This window comes from Macrotis lagotis, chromosome 1 (assembly GCF_037893015.1).
Source record: "Macrotis lagotis isolate mMagLag1 chromosome 1, bilby.v1.9.chrom.fasta, whole genome shotgun sequence".
NCBI classification, from domain to species: domain Eukaryota; kingdom Metazoa; phylum Chordata; class Mammalia; order Peramelemorphia; family Peramelidae; genus Macrotis; species Macrotis lagotis.
The window spans coordinates 836296842-836318611 of NC_133658.1; the positions used below are offsets into that span (position 1 = coordinate 836296842).

The window sequence follows — 21770 nt, forward strand, 5'->3', positions numbered from 1 at the left end:
AGGATGTCCTCAGAGGGGAAAAAATTTAAAACAGGAGCCTCTCTTTACCCAGTGTCATTCTCAAGAGCTGCTCTACAGAGCTGGCTATAGTGCATTTGTCTGACTGTCAAGGAAATGATAGTTGGGGTTGGAAGGGAAATTAGTGACAATAGAATCTCTTCTGTGAACCTGCACCCTTGTTAAAAATAGCTTCTAATCCTCAAGGAATCCCATCCCACCAGTCCTCAACCAATGCTACCACACACCCTAGTCCTGAGAGTGCTCTCCAGCCCCCTCCCATCTCTCCAGTGCCCCTAACCGTTCTTCCTCCTCCCTGCACCCCCCTCCCCACTACAAAGGGAAGAGCTGGGACTTTAACACAAGGAGGTTTTATTAATGCACGCAGGGAGAGGGTTGAGGGGGTTGATGGGATAAGACAAGTCCTCCCATCCCTTCCAGAGCCCCAGAGCATATGGGTAAAGTCTGTTGGTGGGTTTGTAAATGGGGACGGGGAGGCAGCTGGCTTTCCTTGCCCATTTCTCAAGTGGGCAGGTGCTGGCTGGCTCCCTCTCTTCTCAGGATCCTATGCTCCTGTCCTGGCAAGAGGGGTGAGGTGTGTCCTGAGCATTGTAGCCAGGCTGGAGCAGGGATGGCCAGAGGGTAGGACAGGTCTCCAGAAGTGCCCTAAACATAGGGAAGCTTATAAAGTCCCCTGAGGGTTGGTCCAAGGAAGCTCATTGAAAATTGATGGGGTGATGGGGTAGGAGAGCTAGAAAAGACCCTCTCCACCAACAGGCCTTCTTTAGCTCTGAGTGCCAGGGACAGAACAGTGGACTGTAAGCTCCAGGAGAGCAAGGACTGTATCATTTTTCATCTCTGAATTTCTAGACCCAGAACAGTATAGGGAATTGGTAAATAAATGTTCACTGAAATGAGAATGTAAAGACTGACCGGAGAAAGGGGGTCAAGAATGTTGCCCCTATCTTTTTCCCATCCATTAATGGAAGAGCATGGACACTGGTTGGGAGCCACATATTGGAGGGAGAAAGAGGAGCCAATTAGACCTAGATGAGAAGGGGGCCAAGGCACATCTGGCAGAGGTGGGAAAGAGAATAGGGGCTCAGGAAGATGAACAGATGACAAACCCCAGACTGGGCCAGCAGGGGAGAGGAGGGGAGCGGAGCTCTGTCCCCTCCCAAGGTTGGGGAGTCACAAGAGGAAACAGGAGCGGCCTCGCTTGAGTGGTGTTGGATTGAGCACAGCCCGGACAGCCTCAGCGAACACCTCTTTGACGCCATCCTGCTGCAGCGCAGAGCACTCGAGGTAGCGAACAGCATGGATCTGCTTGCTCAGAGCTACCCCCTGCTGGGGTGTGATGGGTGCCTGGCCCTGCTCCTTCAGCCGCCTTATGGCATCTGGCTGAGCCCGCAGGTCCTTCTTGGTGCCCACGAGCAGGATAGGCACGTCAGGGCAGTGGTGACATACTTCAGGGTACCATTTGTGCCGCACATTCTCATAAGAAGGTGGGCTGGCGATGGAGAAGCAGATGACAAAGACATTGGTCTGGGGATAGGACAAGGTGCGTAGCCGGTCATATTCTTCTTGGCCTGCTGTATCCCACAGGTTCAGGTTGACTGTGCGCCCATCCACAGTGCTTTGGGCACTGTAGTTGTCAAACACTGTTGGGATATATTCCTTAGGGAAAGCGTTGGTGGTATAGCAGATGAGAAGGCATGTCTTGCCTACTGCCCCGTCGCCTACCACCACACACTTGATGCTCTGCATCGTGGCGGCTGCGGCGGGTGCAGCTGTGGCCTTCCTTGCTGGTCCCAGCCAGAGCCCCTACAGTGGCAGCCAATACTTCAACCTGTATACAAGAGACAGTGAAAAAAGAGAGACTTGCCATCAGGAAGGGAGGGTTTTAGACAGGATCTGAGAGGATTTCTACAATTCACCTATTCCACCCAACCCCTTGACTTTACAGAAGGGTAAACTGAATCAAAGACATACTGGAACTAGAATTTAAAGCCAGGTCCTCTGACTCCAAATCTAGTTTTCTTGCATTATTAGATCACACTATCATCCTACACACTATCGTCCCCCATTAGATGACCCTAGATACCTCCTGAGGTGAGGGAGACATGGCTCATAGAAAGGAACAGAGAATTTAGTATTTAAAAGGGACCTTGGAGACCATCTAGTCTAATCCCCATCCTTTCCCAACATTTTTTAATTGGAAAGATTGAAATCTCAAGAAGGGGAAGTGATTTTACTGAAGTACCGAGATCTAAGATTTTAGTCCAGACCACCTGACTCTAAATCTAGTGCTTGGGAAGATCTCCCCTCCCCTGCCCTCTGACAGAGGGAAGGAAGGAGAGAAGAATGGTCATTAGGTGAGAAGAGATAGAGCTGAAAACCTAAACCTCCCTCTAATACACCTATATTCTTCAGGGTGATCCTAACTTTGCCCCAAATGTTCAAGATAACCTATAGAAGAAGTAGGAAAGGGCATGGTCATGTGGGGAGTTATCTGGGATTCTGTCCCCACATGATGATGATGATAGCTAACATTTTTATAGCCCTTCTTTGTGTCAGACACTATGCTAAACACTTTACAATTTTTTTTTAGGTTTTTGCAAGGCAAATGGGGTTAAGTGGCTTGCCCAAGGCCACACAGCTAGGTAATTATTAAGTGTCTGAGACCGGATTTGAACCCAGGTACTCCTGACTCCAGGGCTGGTGCTTTATCCACTGTACCACCTAGCCCCCCTGACACTTTACAATCATTATCTCATTTGATTCTCCTAGCAATCCTGGGAGGTAGGTGCTATTATTATCTCCATTTTACTGATGAGCAAACTGAGGCAATCAGATGTTAAGTGACTTGCCCAAAGTCACATAGCTATTAAGAAAATATTTTCCTGACTCTGTCTAGCTCTCCTTATACACAGACTCCCAATACCCTAAAAGCTCACATTTTCTGACATACCAAGAATTAGGACAGAAAGAGAAATGGTTATAATTCAACATCTCTAAATTAAGAAGGACCTTAGAGAGATATGACTCCGATATACTCTTTTTAAAAAAAAGGTTTTATGTGGCAATGAGGTTAAGGTCACACAGCTAGTAAGTATCAATATCAAGGGTCTTGAGACTGGATGTGAACTAAGGTCTTTCTGACTCCAGGGTCAGTGATCTATCCACAGCTCCACCTTCAATATACCCTTGATTACAAACAACATATCCAAGAAGTGGTTATCTAGCCTCTCCTGAATAATGAAAAGAGGAAGATAATGAATCTGGACCCTCTAGACATCCTCAGATGTGGAAATCTTATGGAACTCACCAAAAGTAGATAAGAGAGGGGAATCACATTGAGGAGGATCATAAATTGTGGATTTAGAGATGGAAGGGTACCTTAGAGGTACTTTCTCATTTTACAAATAAGGAAAGTGAGGTTAAGTAACTAGCTCAAAGTTACAGTAAGTTAAGTAAATGGGCCCAGGGTTTGAACCCAGGTCCTCTAATTCCAAATCCAGCATTTTTTCCCACTGTCATCAGTAAGACATCTTTGCTTATATCCTGGTATTACACTTAAGGAATTGATCCCCTTAGCCTACCTTGACAACCTTCAGAAAGAGAGAGACCCATGCTTAGGTACTCAGGTACTGGGAATAATATAGTGGAGTGGAAAAAGTACTGGATTTGGTACTAAAGTATTTATTTTCAAAACTTACCTCTCACCATTTGTACAGCCTTCTAGAAGGCATTTCCTCAAGCTGGGCCTCAGTTTCCTCCTTTATAAACTTGAGGGGATTGAATATGATAATCTACAAGTTCTCTTTTAATTCTAAATTCAATGGAAACATGCTAGCACATACACATACCCTAGATATTCACAGCAAAATGGAAATAGAGACAGATACATATACAATTGTAAAGGAAAAGACTTTTGAGAGAATGTGAGAAGAAAAAAGAGCTGGCAAGACTGTTATTACTATATATGTATATACACATACATGCACATAATTCCATTTCTCTCTGTTTCTCTAACATACAGATATATCTACACACACATTTTTTTGTGGGTCCCCAGCTCCCTGGTTTCCCATTATAGTAACTATAGAAAGGAGTAATCCTATTCATTCAACAAGCAATTATGTGAGGAAAATCTCCACTATTACCCCCCCTATACTCAATTTTCCAGGGAACTATCACTGGAAACAAATTCAGAGGAAAGCAATTAAAGAGATTACAGTTAAGAAAAGTGGGAACTCTGGTACTAGAACCCTTAACCCCAAGGACATATATAAAGCAAAAAGGATTACAGGATTATGGTCAGGTTTCAATATATCCTGAAGAAAAGACTCAGTCCTACCAATGCACTATTACTGATCCAACCATTCTGGAGAACATTTTGGAACTATGCCCAAAGGGCTTTTATAAACCTGCACGCCCTTTGATCCAGTATTACTACCACTACAAAGGACTGTGCTAGGTGATGCAGTGGCTAGAGCACTGGCCTTGGAGTCAGGAGAACAGGAGTTTGAATCACTTAACCCTTATTGCCTCACTTTCAGGGCCATCTCCAGTCATCCAGATTCATATCTGGCCACTAGACTCAGATGACTCTGGAGGAGAAAGTAAAGCTGGTGACTTAGCACAGCACCCCCTCACTCAAATCCAATTCATCTCCCTGATGTAGTGGTGGTCTTCTTCGAAAATGAAGCACAACATTACCGTAAGATCTGTGTCCCAAGAGATCATAAAAAGGGGGAGAAAGACCCATATATACAAAAATATAGCAGCACTTACTTAAATAGCATCGGCAAAAAATTGGAAAGTGAAGGGATGCCCATAAATAGGGGAATGACTGAACAAATTGCAGTATATGAATGTAATAGAATGCCACTGTTCTCCAAGAAATGAACAGGTGGATTTCAAAAAAAACCTGGACTTACATGAACTGACGTTGAGTGAAGCAAGCAGAACCAGGAGAACATTGTACCCCCTAATACACTTGGGGAAGTGTACACAAAAGCAACATTGTGTGATGATCAAGTATGATAGACTTAGCTATTCTCAAAGACAATTCTAAAAGACTTGTGATGGAAAAATGCCATCCACTTCCAGAAAAAGAACTATGGAGTCTGAATGCAGATCAAAGCACCATTTTCTCTTTCGAAAATTTATTTTATGTTTTTTCCTTTCCATTTTTTCCTTTCGTTCTGATTCTTTTTTTCACAACATGACTAATATGAAAAGAGGTTTAACATAGTTGTAGATTATTCACTGTTGGGGGGGAGAAAATTGTGGAATTCAAAATCTTACAAAAATGAATGCTGAAAACTATCTTTGCATGTAATTGGAAAAAATAAAGTAAAAAAAAAAAAAAAAAGACTGGATCCAGAACAATAGTATCTCCATTTGAAGAGAACTGAAGATTCTCAAGAGGAGGAAGGAAGCTTAAGGAGCAACATGCCTAAGCCATAAATAATCAGGAATCTCCTCTATGACAGCTCCAACAAGGAGGCACCAGCCTCCATCTGAACATCTCCAGTTATGGGAAATGTGTCCCAAGGCAGTCCATTCCACTCTCTGACAGTTCTAATAGTTAGGAAGATTTTTCTTGCATCAAGCCTAAAATCTGCCTTTCTTTGCAATATGAGAACCAGTCAGAAATCAAATTCAAAAACTATTTTGAAGACAACTCATATCTACACATCTCCAAGTCTTCTCTTCTCCAGGTTCAATATCCCCAGTTCCTTTAAATGATCTTCTTATAACATACTCTTTAGTGCTCCCAGTAATCTGGTCATCCTTTCTGAATACATTTAGCCTATCCATATTCCTTCTATAATATGGCACTCAAACAGAATTCTTCACATACAGTTTGACTAGGGCACATATGGTGGGATTATTATCAGCTATGGTTTGGGATGCCATGCCTAAAATAGGTAGTTCAGGTTTACCTAAGGACTGGTAATTCCTAGATGTCTCAATTCCTAGGTCTTAATTCACATCTTCCCTTAATAGTTTTTTTTGTTGTTTTAGGTTTTTTTGCAAGGCAAATGGGGTTAAGTGGCTTGCCCAAGGCCACACAGCTAGGTAATTATTAAGTGTCTGAGACCAGATTTGAACCCAGGTACTCCTGACTCCAGGGCCGGTGCTTTATCCACCGTGCCACCTAGCCACTCCCCTTAATATAGTTTTGCTGTTGCCTTTGGGTATCTCTTCCTAACCTGGACACAAATATCTTGACTCGGCCTAGCCCTGGATTCTACATTGTACTCATAAGTTGCATTCCTGGAGACCACAGCTCAGTTATTTTTACTTTCTCAACTCTGGGGACCACCCTCCACCAGCCACTTCCTGGAACCGCCACAGGCTGACTCCTTACTTCCCCTCCCCTTAAGCATTAAGTTAATAACAAAGGTTGGGCTCACCTCAGGACACAGTCTTCAACACCTAAAATTAGTATCATAATCCATAATATAGAGCTAAGAAGTCCAGTTTCAACACAACCCATTCAGTTTTATCCCCCCAGGAAGAAGCATAACCTAAAATTTGAACTTAAATCCTGAAAAAGTCCTACCTAGCCCTTTAAAGACTAATTCAAATAGTAACTATCTCCTCCAGGATCTTGGAGGTTGCCCCACATCAGGAATGACTTCTGAAATTTTACATAGCATTCAGTACCTTGAATGTACTTGTAATCTTGTGTGTTAGAGTCTAACTCTCCTGACTCTGCTGCAAGAGGGCAAGAATCAAGTTTTATTTAGTATAAACTCAGAGCTGGGCATTAGCAGGCATTTAATAAATGTGGAAGGAACGAAGGTCCCAATTCCAGATCCATGCTTCCCAATAGTGAGGATTTGACTGGATTTGACCAAAAAGTTTTCACAGGGAACCAAAGAAAGTTCATCTAAGCAAGAATATGGATGGTACTCTTGCCATATATACAAATTATGCAAGTTTCTGACATATTGATAACTTCCCCCCAGGGTTCTAGCATCCCCAAAGAGTCCTATTTTTCCATCATGATAATCAGCACCAGTTGGCTTAAAGTGTACTGAGGAGTGGATAGGAAGACCTGGGTTCAAATTTTGACTCTACAACTTACCTGATTGAGTCAGATCACTCCATCTATTTAGATCTAGGTTTCCTCCTTTGGAAAACGAGAGACTAAATACATTCTAAAGTTCCTTTTAATGTTAAATTCTGTTACATGGAACAATTCCTGATACATACATCCTAAAGCCCTGCTAAGTAGCAGGATCTAATAACACCTCCTTACTAGTTCATTGGAAGTTTGCAGAGTGCTTTGAAATCCATAGTTATTCAATGTGGAGCTTTATAATTACCTAGAAGGAGCTAGATGGCTTAATGGAATGTTGAATCTGCAATTATAAACATGATAAACACACTATAATTATTTGCTGATTTGAATCTCCTCATATCCTTCAAACATTCTTCAAAATTTCTCTTATTCAATCATACTCTCCTCTCTAATCCTATGGCTCTTACTCAAAAGCTTTAAACTCTATATCCTGGACAGAGTGTCTTAGGTTCCAGGAAAGGCAGCAGGGAAAAGTAGTAGGTTTAAAGTCATAGGAACTGGGCTCATCTTCCCTCTGTATGATCTTGGACTCTATGGGCCTCAGTTTCCTTACCTATAAAATAAGAAATTGAACCAGATAACTTCTAAGGACCCTTCTACCTCTAAATCTATAATCCTATCACCCTGTTCATAGGAGGGTCTCCTTCCTCCTCATACTTTTCTAAAGTCACCACAGGCCAGATCTGCCCATGTCTTGCTCAAGAATTTGTCATAGCTCTCCACTGCTTTCAAGAAGGTTCAGACACCTCAGCCTGGATTCAAGGTTCTTCCCATCTGATCCCAAATGATACCCATCCTTGAAGTCCTGGAGGAAGTTTTCTGAGACTAATCCAAGTCAGTCTTTTCTAACTGCCACAGACCTGAAGATCTGAGGCATACTAGCTAGTTCAGGACCTCCTCACCTCTCCCCATGATTATTGCAATAGTTTCCTACTCTCCCCCATCCTCCATCCAGTTGTCAAATTGATATTTCTAAAAGTCAGGTCTCACCATGCTCCTGGTCAAATAGCTCCAGTACTTCTAGCTTGCCTCTTGATAAAACATAGATTCCTCTCTTTGGTTTGCAAAGTCCACAGTCTGACTGTAGCTTACTTTTCAGGCCAAATGTACAAGACTTTCCTCCATAAATCCTAGGGTCCATCTAAAGTGTCCATGCTTGCTATTCCTAATTCTCCACATTCCATCTCCTAGCCCTTAGTCTTTGTAGAAGTTTGTTGCCCCTGTCTGGAATGCATTCCCTCCTCGCCTCTGAAAAAAAAATCCCTAGATTTCTTTGAAGCTCAGCCTAAATACTACCCCCTAAAGAGAGGTCTTTCCTGAGCTGCTACTGTCTTGCCCCACCTCCCAGAAATTACTTTGTATATATATTTTTGCAATTTATTTTCTATGTGTATGATGTTTTCCCCAAAAGAAAAAAATTAACCTCCTTATGAACAGAAACTGTTTCACTGACTCCAAGCTTCCTTTCCATGACTGCAAAGGCCTTTCTTCTCAATTCTAACATTTTGCCAGTGTTACTAATATGGCAGTGACAATCGTTGCCTCTAAAGAACAGAAAATTGAGTGTTTTACAGAGACTACAGCTAAAGGGGTGAGAGGCAGGGGAGAGGAGAACCGGCTAAAAAACTACAACCAATGAGGGACTCCAAGAAATTACAGAAGGAAAAGATGTCATCAAGGAATGGTATCCTAGGAAAAAATGAACTGCTGGCAAGGCAAGGGATGACAGGTGGACAACTAGAACACTCCCTCTACTAGCACCATCTGGGTGGATCCTTTTTGGTGAACTTTTGGGAGGATGTGGAAAAGAACGGTACAGAACAGGCTAAAATTTTTTCACTGAGGGAACTCTGAATCAATGGGTTCACATCTCCAGGGCGTGGAATAATGCTTGGTGCATTAATGAATGCTTGTTGATTGAAGAAATAAATGAATAAATGAATTGAGGGATGTCAGGATTTGAACCTGAGTTTGAATCTGACCTCTGCAACTGTGTAGCCTTGGGAAAGTCATCTAACTTCACCATGTTTTTTAATTTTCCTCATCTAAAATATGACGGTCATCACATCCACAGTGGCTGTCTTGCAAAGGAAAGCACTTTGCAAACCACAGAACACTAGAGTCATTAGTTATCACTATATTCTCCTGTTTTTTGATGTCAGGTGTTTCTCATCTGGTTTGGTAGTTTGGAAACTCCCAGAGGGCAGGATCTGATTGTCTTCCTCCTGGTCTCCCCTTGGCAAGGTTAGATGGATACAGTCCTGGGTACACAAAAGATCTCAGTACAAATCTGGGGAATCATGGATTCTATTCCACCCCAAGGGAAAAACCCAGATATCTGCTCTACCTGGTCCAGGATAAGTACCTTCTTTCTCAAGGTCTCTTGGATCTGGTAGAAACCCCTATGGAACAGTTGTAAGAACTAAGGAAAGAACCCATCCAAAGTAGAGAGGGGGGAGGGAGGAACCATATCAGGGACCCAGAGTTAGGTCCTAAACATCTTGCGTCCATTCAGTTCTTTTTAGTAGCCAATTTCTTCTCTGAGACCAACACTAGAAGGGAAAAACAGCAGGTATCATTATGCTCTTCCTCACCATCTTCCCCCACGATGACAATTAAATAACATTTTTGAGGTTTGCAAAGAAATTTACTAATATATTATTTGATGCTCACAACACCTCTAGGAGACAGGTGCTGCTATTTCCCTTTTACATATGAAGAAGCTGAGGCAGGCAGCAGTTAAGCGTCTTACCCAGGATCATGATACTAGTAAGAATCTTGAGGATGGACTTGAACTCAGGCTCTGACTGGGCAATTAGGTGGCAAAGTGAATAAAGTACCAGGTCTGGTATCAGGAAAACTCATTTTCCTAAGTTTAAATTCAGTCTCAGACACTTACTAGCTGTGACCCCGGGCAAGTCACTTTTGCCTGTTTGCTTCAGTCCCTCATCTGTAAAATGAGCTGGAGAAGAAAAAAATAGCAAATGGCACCAGCTATCTTTGTCAAGAACCCCAAATGGGGGGGGGGCGGCAGAAGAGTCAGTCAAAGGACTGAAACAAATGAACAACAACAACTCCCTGACTCCAGGTCCAACTCTTTACTGAATCACCTCACTGCCAATATACAGTGATCTCTAAGGACCATCAGATTATATTAGAAATCAAAAAGAACTGACTTCAAATCCTGCCTCACACACTGGCTATGTGACATAGAACAGGTCATTTAACCTCTGCCTCTGTAAAATGGGGATAATAATAGTACCTACTTCATGGAATCATTGGGACAATCAAATGAGATATGCAAAAGTGCTTTGAAAAACTAAATAGAAATATTAGGTATTATTAGGAAGCTACTAGCCTGTATTTCCATGAAATTATTTGCATGACAATTTGCTTGAGTCCTTTGTGTCTTTAGGGAAGTTGCCTCCTGACATAAAAGGAAGCTTTTCTTTTTCATCTGGCTGAATCTAAATCCCTGACACTCCCCTCCACTGCTTCTAGTTTTGCTCTCTAGGGGCTGTATACTCCTCTGTCTCCCTAATCATGTGGAAAGATTCTTGAATGTGGCACCTTGAATGTGACTTTTCTTTCTCTCTCTCACAGTATCAATAGGCACAGTCATCACTTGCTAGAATGTTGTTGTACTTTGGAGCTCTCATACATTTCTTGCAATCACAGGATTTTGGCCTTAAGGATCATCTAGTTCTAATTTTTTTTTTAGGATTTTGCAAGGCAAATGGGGTTAAGTGGCTTGCCCAAGGCCACACAGCTAGGTAATTATTAAGTGTCTGAGCTCGGATTTGAACTCAGGTACTCCTGACTCCAGGGCCGGTGCTCTATCCACTGCACCACCTAGCCGCCCCTAGTTCTAATGTTCTTAAGAAAGATGGGAATTTTAAGATATTATACTTCAAAGGACCAGGTAAATTTTTGCATCAATTGATTCTCCTGATCCTTCTAATGTCCTGTGGTTAGATTTTTATTTTCACTAACTTTTAACTGATTAAATTATTTAAAAACCAACTTGATTATGAGAAGGAGTAACTAAATTACTAAGGGATCCACGCTCCACAAAAGGTTAGGAACCCATGATGATGATGATGGTGAAGATGACGACAATGATGCTGATAGCTAGTGGTCCTCTTTGAGAATGAAGGACAAACATCATCATATAAGTGCTTTAAGATTTGCAAAGATTTTTACATATATAATTTCATTTCTTCTTCACAAAAACTCTGGGAAGTATATGCTATTATTCCCATTTTATAGTTGAGGAAACTGAGGTAACCAGAGGTAAAAATGACTTCCTCTGATTACCCAGCTAGAGTCTAACAAAAGATCTGAACTCAACTCTTCCTAACTTTATGTCCAGCATTCTACTCCCTGTGCCATTTAGCTAAATCAAGTCTAATTTTCTAATTTTATGGATTTGAAAACCAAGGCAAAGAGAAGTCAACATCCAGAAACACAAAGGAAGAAAAGGCCAAGATTCAATCCTAGGTCTTTTGATATATACATTATTATGCCACAATGGCTGTCATATATTAGTTATCTGTGCATATATCATGTCCTTTTACTAGACTATAATCAATCAATAAATAAGCATTAATCAGGCACCTACAATCTGCCATGCACTGTTAGACATCAGTGAAACAAAACAAAATGAAATAGTCCTTGTCCTCAAGGAGCTTACATTCCATCTGAGGATATAAAATATATATAAAATTAGGCCTAGAGATTAGGCAGGACCTATGACCCTACTGGTATAGAAATTTTCTGGATGACAAGACTCTTTCATTACAGAATGGCACTTATCTGTCATTTGTTATCTTATAGATCTGACTAAAACACTGAGAAATTATGTGATACAAAATAAGGGGGGGCAGCTAGGTGCTACAGTGGATAGAACACTGGATGCAAAGTCAAGAGGATCTGAGCTCAAATCTCATCTCAGACACTTGATACTTACCACTAGCTATATGACCTTGGGTAAGTCACTTAATCCCACTGCTTTATTAAAACTGAATATAAAAAAAAAAGGATTGTAAGGTAAAAAACAATTTTAAGGGGGAAGGATATAATAGGGGAATAGGGAAGGGAAACAAGTATTTATACTTAATACACTGTGCTAATTATTATCTGTTCTGATCCTCACAACTCTGAGAAGTGGATCTATTATTAACCCTATCTTACAGATGAGGAAACTGAGGCAGATAGAACTTAAGTGACTTGCCCTGGGTCACAAAACAAGTCAGTATCTGAGATTGGATTTAAACTCACTAGGTCCAGTCTTCTATCCATTGTGCTACCTAGCTGCCTATAGGCAGGAATCAGTAAAGGCTTCATATAGATACTGTTTGTCAGAGTTTTCAAGAAAATAATGGATTATCAAATGAGACAAGGTGCATTCCAAACATGTGGAACAGCAAGTGCAAAGATTAGATAGATAGAAGATGAAGTATCATATATGAAGAACAGAAAGAAGGCAAGTTTGGCTGTATGATAGAATACAGAAAGAGGAGTAATCCATGTCTTATTTAAACTTAGTATATCCATCTTGGTTTGGTACATTGGTGTAACATCAGAAGCACCTGCTGTATTAAAGTGATGAAGGTCTCCCAAGATGCACCAGATTCCATCTGTTGAATCTTTTCAATTCTGAGAAGCATCTAAGGTACAACTTTGCCTGTCACTGAAGTTCCTGAGTCCCTAAACAGTTGCTGGGAGTTGACTAGAAAGAGGTAGATTGGGAAAGTAAACTCAAGGGTAAATTTAGGATCAGGGACCAAAGATTCAACTTTCTCCATCTGCCTTTGGATGAAGGTCCAGGTTCAGGTCTATAGGGGAAAATTTTCAAAGTACTCTTAAAGGTTACTGTCCCAGAGATCTGCCTTAGTTCAGTTATCTCAAAATATGACAGAATAGTAAAAGTCTTCCTACTAAAGGTGGGAGTCAGGAGACCTGGTCTGACATTTACCGCCTGCGCCCTGGGCAAGTCACTTCACCTCTGACTCATCTGTAAAATGCTGACAACACTACTCACAGAGTGATCATGAAACTATATTATCCTATGATTTGTAATCTCTAAAGTGTTAAACAAATAAGAATTGTTCTTATAGTTTGTGATACAACAGTGTCCTTTCCTGTCTCTTTTCAGTTTTTAGTGGCAATTTTTGTTCCCAGACCTGGAAATGAACAAAACTAACTCATATATTATAAGGGAAGTAACTTTCCTCGGAGATCAAAAAGCACTGGCCTAAGGTCACATAGCAAGATCGTAGCAGAGTTGGAATTTGAACCCTAATATTTTGCCACTTGGTCCAAGAATCTTTATACTTCATGATGCAATCTCTTCCTGACTTCAATCAACACAAACCCAGTTTTCTGAGTTACTAGCTCAGGTGCTTTGGGAAGAAGAGGCCAGGCCCCTCCCCCAAGTCAGTCTCCTTTCTGAGCCTCAGTTTCTTCCTTTGTACAACTGTCCTAGATTTGACTTCTTAATTTTTTTTATCATAGACTCTTTTTTTTTTTTTTTAGGTTTTTGCAAAGCAAATGGGGTTAAGTGGCTTGCCCAAGGCCACACAGCTAGGTAATTATTAAGTGTCTGAGACCGGATTTGAACCCAGGTACTCCTGACACCAAGGCCAGTGTTTTATCCACTACGCCACCTAGCCACCCCGTATCATTGACTCTTTTGGCAGTCATCAGGTGAAGTCTATGACCCTTTCTAGGAATAAAAATACATAGGCACTTTCAGAAAAAAAGAAAATCTTTTTTCCTAGATGCTTTATCTCCTTTGATTTTTGTGTCTTTATTTTACCAGGGGAGTTGTCTTGAGGATCCAGGAGGTCTGATGACCAAGACAAGAATCAGGATGTGGGAACTAATCAACATTAGTTTATAAAATGCTTGTTATACTATAACTCATTCAGACACTTGTTACCACCCTGGGAGGTAAGTGGTAAAAATATCATCATTCCCAATTTATAAATTGCTAAAAATGAAGCTATGAGAAATGAAGTGAATTGCCCAGGATCAAACAGCTTGGTCAGGGAAAAAGGTGGGCCCAAACTCAACTAAATATACTAGGGTGATATAAGCTAAATGCCAGTGGGCACTACAAGAATGAGAAGAAATCACTGAGCTGGGCACTTATCTGCATGACCTGGGGGAAATCTCTCTAACTCTGCCCTGAGTTTTCTGTGAACTGAAGGAATTGGACTAATATTGGTGATCTATAAGATTTTTTCCATACCAAGTTCTGTGATCTAGTAATTGACTGATTTCCCTGGACATCATTTTTTTGTTTGTTTGGTTTTTTGGTTTTTTAAATTTTTCACAGCAATGGGGTTAAGTGGCTTGCCCAAGGCCACACGGCTAGGTGATTATTAAGTGTCTGAGGCCAGATCTGAACTCAGGTACTCCTGACTCCAAGGCCGGTGCTCTACTACGCCACCTAGCCGCCCCCCCCACATCATTTTGAAAGAACTCTGGATTGGTTAAAAAAAATAAAAATAAAAAAAAACATATCTGGGACAGGTTAGACAGGTGATCATTCATTTGTTTTGGTTTTTATTTAGCCAAGTTGTTAAGATCAAATCTAATCCCCAACCTTTAAGGTTCTATCAGCTTTGTTCCAAACTGATGAGAAGGCATGCTATTCTCTTATTAAAAAACATTGTGGAATATAGATTCAGAATGAGGCATATTTTATCACAGTCAATATATTTTGCTTTTGGACATGAGATAAAGGGAGTAAGGTCTAAAAATTTACTGAGAAGTTAGATAGCAATTTAAAAAATAGGATCAATTAAAAATTCTTAAAACATTCCAACCTATCTTTTTAACCAAGTAGATCTTATTCTTGGGGGTACTTTTGCCAAAATCGGAAACTTTCCCCTTTTCAAGTTTCCTTAGACTTCAAATCCAAGCTCTTCTTACTTTACATGGCTTTTCTCAACCACCCTGGCCCAAAGAGTCATAGATTGTGAATTGGAAAGGACCTTAGAGGTCTCACTCATACATTTCCCAAGTGAGGAAACTGGATATGCCTTGTAAAGAGATAGTAAATGGGAGGGGCAGGATTTAAATTCAGGTCTTTTATTTTATTTATTTATTTTTTTGCAAGGCAATGGAGTTAAGTGGCTTGCCCAAGGCCACACAGCTAGGTAATTATTAAGTGTCTGAGGCCGAATTTGAACTCAGATACTCCTGACTCCAGGGTCAGTGCTCTATCCACTGTGCCACCTAACCACTCCAATTCAGGTCTTTTAAATGGAAATCTATCAAATTTTCTGCAGTATCTTGTCTTAAGACTTCATGATAGTGTTGGATATAAATATGAATAGGCCAGTACCTCTCTCTTCAAATCCAGACTCTTGGCCCCTCATTGTTCCAGTCCCCATGACTTAGGCCTTGAATTTATGACAAAAGCTATCTTTTGGCTCTCTCCTATCCTGTTTTGTGACTATTCCTTGTGTATGAGTCTTAAATCCCCAGCCAGGCCGGAATTCCCTTGAGACAGGGGTCTCTTCCTCCTCCTAGTACAGGAAATCTTTGTAAATACAGATGGTTTGTTGGTGAATGGGTTGCTGATGCCCACCCCCTTCTCTTAAAGGGCATTAGCATTTCCGGTGTCTGTATCCTTAGGGAAAGGAAAATCTGCCCACAAGACTGAGTCCTCCCCTTTAGACTGAATTCACATTGGCATCACACTTACGTGAGTGTGACTTTGGCCTGGAGAAAGACAAAGAGAGGCCTCCTAGGATTTGCAGAAGCTTAACGGACCTCCAAGGGCTTCTAGTCATGCCCATACCTGACCAAGAATCTTCTCTACTAATAATTGTCACCCAGTTTCCACTTCCAGTGAAAAGACCTCAAGTGAAATATTATGTCCTAAGTCACCCTGACCACTTTTCAATAGTTTCTGTTATTAGAAAATTAATACCCTAGAGACCATCTAGTCTCACCCCCTTATTTTTTAATGGAGAAAACAGGGGGAACAGACTTAACCTAGGTCACATGCTAAATGAGGACTAACATTTCTTTATTCCTAGATCACTATTGTCTACTACATCCACACTTTTTCTTTCCCCTCCCTACCTCTGACTCTCAAGCACTAATTTAAAGACAAGAGTCTGGTGCACAGCTGCTGGGAGTTGGGTGAGAATACCACTATACTTCCTACCCCATGCCAGCTTATAACCAGAGCTCCCTATCTCTGACTTTTGAAACCCCTCTGATGTCCTTCAACATGTCCTTCCAAAGCCTTTACCATGTTTATCATGGTGTTTACCATGAAGTCTTCCCTCATCTCCCCTCCTCCCTTTCTATTAAGCAAAAACCAATGTCTCCCTCCTCAAATCTCTAGAACTTTGTTTGGTTTTCCCCTTTGTTCTTATTATACTTTTCCTCCTATCATTCTTATTTGTGAATATGTTGAATTTCTCCAAGTTCCTAGAGGACAGGTTCTATGTTGACCTTCATCCTTGTATCTCAAACATGGAACACACAGTTGATGCTAAGTATTTACTGAATTTTTGAATTAAGGAGGAAACAGAGAAAGATGGGGCCTGACCGTTAGAACAGGGGAAGTGTCCCAACAGGGAGTGGCTGGCAGGACTGTAGGGAGGGGAAGGAAGAAACCCAAAGGGGGAGAAGGGGAAGATGTAGGGAAGAAGGAAAGGGGATAGGCTGGGGAAATCCCAGGAGGTGAAAGCATTACCCTAATTTTCCCAGCTTCTCCTCAAAATGTCTCCCAATCAATGAAACCACCTCTTATCCTCTCCTAAGTCTGACTCCAATGTTTAATTCTTGAAGTGCATATATCAAAGCACATTTCAAGTCCAGTTCACTCATTTTACTGAGAAGAAAATTGAAACCAGAGAGGGACAGGGAATTGTCCATGATTATATAATCTGGGACCTGAGCACAGGTCATCTGATTTTTAAATGATCCCCATTGATTACTGTCCACTCTGATAATTGTGTGAAAAGGAATTTGGAGATCAAGACCAACTCTCCACATCTTACATAGGAAAAAACACAAGGCTTAGAAGCTCTTTTACTTCTATACAAAAAAATGATGCCTACTATGTGTGTGTCTACTAAGACTGCATCTGTGATTTTCTTGATATATGAATCTTTTTTTTTGTTTTTTGCAAGGCAAACGGGGTTAAGTGGCTTGCCCAAGGTCACACAGCTAGGTAATTCTTAAGTGTCTGAGACCAGATTTGAACCCAGGTACTCCTGACTCCAGGGCCGGTGCTTTATCCACTGTGCCACCTAGTCACCCCGATATATGAATCTTTTTGATGGAGAAGTTCCTTCTATCAATGCAGGTCAGCACCTTCTCCAAAACATAAAAGTCCTAAGAGAACTGCATTGATGTGGAGAGGGTGAATGACTTGCCCAAGGTCACAGTTTTTTGGTTTGTTTTTTTTTTCAAAGATGGGACCTGAACTGTCTTTCTGGATTTAAGGTCAACTCCCTATCCATTAAGCCACCCAGTCTCTCATGAGGGATAAAACAAAGGTAAATGAGACCTACTCATTCCCTGATCCTGTTCTGTCCTCTCTTTCCCAATGTTTATGCATCCATCCCCTTATCATCAAACCTGCAGTCCCAGTCCTAACCCAGGACACATTGTTTCAAAGCAGCATCCTCCTTACTCTCTGTCTTTCTATCCCTCCCATATTGCCAAAGTTGGGCTTCTCTGTAACCTAGTTCTGATCTGGACCATGCCCTACTCAAGAATTTGCCAGAGATCCTCATGGATGAATGCAGGGAAAAAACATTCTAGACACAAGAACTAGATTCTAGACACAGAACATAAAAGCTGAAAGGAATGTGAGATTGAGAAGAAAACTGAATCCAGGTCACAATTTTAGCTAGTGTTGTGGTGTAAGCTTCTGACTTTAAAATAGATACTCTATCCACTACATTAAGATAATGGATCTGGGATCAGGGCATGAAGCTCATTCTAAATACTGTCAATAAGTTATATATATATATATATATATATATATATATATATATATATTTGTGTGTGTGTGTGTGTGTGTGTGTGTGTGTGTGTGTGTGTGTGTGTAGTGAGCCTCTTTGGGGGGGATGGTAGAGGGAGAATTGGGAGGAGATGAGAGAACGAGTATCCTAGGCTTTTAAGGGTAAAAGCAACTGTGGGAAAGAGTGGCAACTGGTTACCACTAGTTGAACATGAGATCTGTCTTAGGATGGGGGGGGGGGGGCCTCTATTCTCTCCTTCTTTCCCTATAAAACACAGGCAGGTCCAATGACCAGATCAGAAATCTTCTCCTGTAGTTTTGGGGGGAGGTTCCCTACTGCCTTTGCCATCCACCCCATTCTCCTATCCTTGGATTTGAAGGGGGAGGTGCCTGGGCTCCACCTCCCCCTTCAAATCCCAGATTCCAATGGGGGGGGTGTAGTCTCAGTGCAAATCAGTCACTGAAGGATCTTGTCACCCCCATACACACAGGCCCAATCTCTGATGGAGCAGCCAGACTTAGGTTGTGACTAGGGAGGAAATGGAATTGTTGTAGCACAACTTGGCTGGCAGCCCTGTCCTCTCCAGACCACTGGGGCTCTGGGGGAGGGTGGAAGGAAAAGGGATAATGTACCCTAGGATTCAGGTCTGCAATTCAGGTCTGGGCAACCAAAGGTTGGGGTGAGGCTCAGTCATAGCTGTGTGCAAGAAGGGGCTGGGTGGGGCAATGAAGAAGACTCCTCAGGGAATTAAGGGTTTAGGCTGCCAAATGATTCAGAGATTCATTGAATATTAGAGCCAGAACAGGCCTTTCTTAGAACAGAATAAATGTTGGAAGGAACTTTAGTGATCTTCTAGCCCAACCCCCTCATTTTACAGAAGAGGAAACCAAGGTTCATCAAAGACAAGGGACTTGCCCAACATCAAACAGTGAGTGAGGCAGTCCATGGCAGAGCTGGGACCTAAGTCCCTTGATCTCAGGCCCAGAGCTCTTTCCACTGCTCTTGACCCTCCACTCCTAATGAGAATTTCATATCCAACAGTCAAACAGCACAGAATGGCCGGAAGACCAGTGTCCTCACCACCCCCCCACCTCCCAGGGTCACCCACACCCTCCCCAACAGGAAGGACAAACCCCCACCCCCTCCCATTTCCAAACCAACTCAACCCTGGCCCCAGGCCCCACCTCCAAGGAGGTTGGAGGGGGGTTTCCACAGGGGAAAGTATGTGTCAGGGAGGAAACTCCACTTCTCTTCTCATTTCTCTACCCTCCCCCCATCCCCAGGCTCATCCCCTACACACACACACACACACCTTACATCTCCAGGGTATAGCCATGAGGCACATGTTCCACACTAATTCCTAGGACTGTGAGCTCCTGGGTACCATTTGTCCTCTCTATATAATAATATTAGTTAGCATTTCAATAGTATTTATTATGTGCCAACCACTGTTTCAAGCTGTTTACAAATATTATCTTATTAGATCCTGACAAAGACCCTGGGAGACAAGTATTATCATTATTCCCATTTTACAGTTGAGGAACCTTAGGCAAAGAGGTTAAGTGACTTGCCCAAGGTCACTTAGCTGCTAAGTGTTTGAGACAGGGCATGAACTCAAGGTCTTTCTGATTCTAGTCCAAAATTCTATTCACTGAGCTACCTAGTTACTCTGATTGCAGGGCTCTGTTGATCAAATGTAATACCAACTCATTTAATCCTCATCATAGTCATATGAGGAAGATAGGAGTACTACTATATTGTTAGAAAGAGACTTATAGAGTGGAAATGCCAGAGAGAACCTTCAGATAATGGACCAGAGGTGAGGGCATTCATAAGAGGGCAGGCTGGCCAGGGAGACTCCTTTCATACTGATCAGGTTAAGAGTTTTGAAGGGGAATGGGTTGGGCAACCTGTTCCTCCAAGGCTCTCTGAGCACCCCCCCCCCCCCAGCAGTGTTGTATAGCAGAAAGAGATCTACACTTAGAGTCAGGAGACCTGGAGTTAACATTAACCAGGTGGTTAGTGATAAATGAACTATTATTCTTATTAACTACCCACGCAGATGACTCTGATCTACCTACTTCATCCATAGTGGATAATGCCAATCACTTCCCACTAGTGATCATGGGTGAAAACTAAGACTGAAAGAGGAATTTCCTGTGTTGTGGGGCAGTCAAAACCTTGAAGGAGACAACTATCAGTCAAGGGACAGAGTTGGATTCAAAACATTTCAGGGGGTGGGGGTGGGGTGGGGCGGGGAATAGAGCTATGTCTTAGACTGGGCATCTAGAACTGACCAGAACTATTCTGGGCAGAAATCTTGGAGGAAGGGAGCCTCCAACAATTTCTCAGAATAACAGTGTTGAGAGGGTTCTTAAAGATCATAGAATTCCCATGATTCTATTTCAACCTCTTCACTTAATCAGGGGAGGAAACAGTAACAAAGAGGGAAGGGACTCATCTAAGGTCATACAGTGAGTCCTTCTGAGCCTCAAACCAAGACTTTTTCCACAAAGGAGAGGGAGTCTAGTGAATTACAGTTTTGCTATTTCCTGGAACTCAGAGTTCATTAATAAATATTGATCCCTTCAGGGAACTGATGAGAGAATAAAGGCAGATAATTGGTGCAGTGGAAAAACCCTTTGGGAATCAGGCCTAAGTAAAATTATGTGACTCAGGTCAGATCACTTCACATTTTCAAGGTTTCAGGGTCCCTCCTCTGGATAACAAGAGACTCAGTTAGATAGCCCTTTCCAGGTTTAACAATCTGATTTGATAGAGCTATGACCAAAGCTCTTTCTCATTTGGTTCAATGAGCAGCGGGCTAAATTCCATATAACATAATCCCCCCCCCTCCCCATGCTACCTTCTCAGAGTAAAGTATCAATATGTTTCAGTTCCATACTCCAGTCCCTTTTCCTCCCCTCATCTCTCAAAGCTACTTACTGGGACCATGAAGGCCACATAGGACAAACCAAAACTCCCCCCAATGCCTAAAATACCCTTAGGTATAGCAGTGGATTTAGAGTTGGGCCTGCAGTTAGGAAGACTCATCTTCATGAGTTCAAATCTGGCCTCAGACATTTACAACTGTGGGACCCTGGGCAAGTCACTTCACCCTGTTTGTCTCAGTTGCTTATCTGTAAAATGAAGCTGGAGAAGGAAATGGTAAACCACTCCAGTATCTTTGCCAAGAAAACCCTAAATGGGGATCAGGAAGTGTCAGACATGACTGAAAAATGACTGAACAACTGGAATTGGGAAGACCTGATTTCCAATCTGGAAATCTTACTGGCTGTATGACAATGACCGAGTCACTTAACTCTCTTTGGCTTACTTTCCTCAACTGTAAAATAGGGATAATAATGATAGCTTACTTCACAGGGTTGTTGAAAATCAACTGAGATATTTTTAAATAGGACACTGCTTGGCAGACAGTAGGTGCTTAAGAAATGCATTTCCATCCTGCCTTCCCTTCTTCCCTCCTTCCTTTCCTCCCTCCCTCCCTTCCTCTCCAACCTTCCTTCCTTTTTTTTTTTTTGCAAAACAGTGGGGTTAAGTGACTTGCCCAAGGCCACACAACTAGGTAATTATTAAGCGTCTGAGCCCGGATTTGAACTCAGGTACTCCTGACTCCAGGGCCAGTGCTCTATCCACTGCACCACCTA

The 21770-nt window shown here is 42.0% G+C and overlaps 1 protein-coding gene across 3 annotated transcripts in view; it reads right to left on the reverse strand.

The window, feature by feature from the left end:
- Positions 1 to 352: 352 nt before the first annotated feature.
- The window catches only part of RHOG (ras homolog family member G), a 28203-nt gene continuing 6785 nt past the window's right edge, over positions 353 to 21770 (reverse strand). For 2 of the 3 annotated variants that reach the window (XM_074217356.1, XM_074217354.1), the window contains exon 2: positions 353 to 1846. In XM_074217356.1, coding sequence (XP_074073457.1) covers positions 1189 to 1764 — 576 coding nt within the window. In that variant the 5' untranslated portion in view covers positions 1765 to 1846 and the 3' untranslated portion in view covers positions 353 to 1188. Of the gene's footprint in view, positions 1847 to 3716; positions 18081 to 21770 lie in introns of those variants that run through there. The other variant, XM_074217355.1, reaches the window with a different exon arrangement.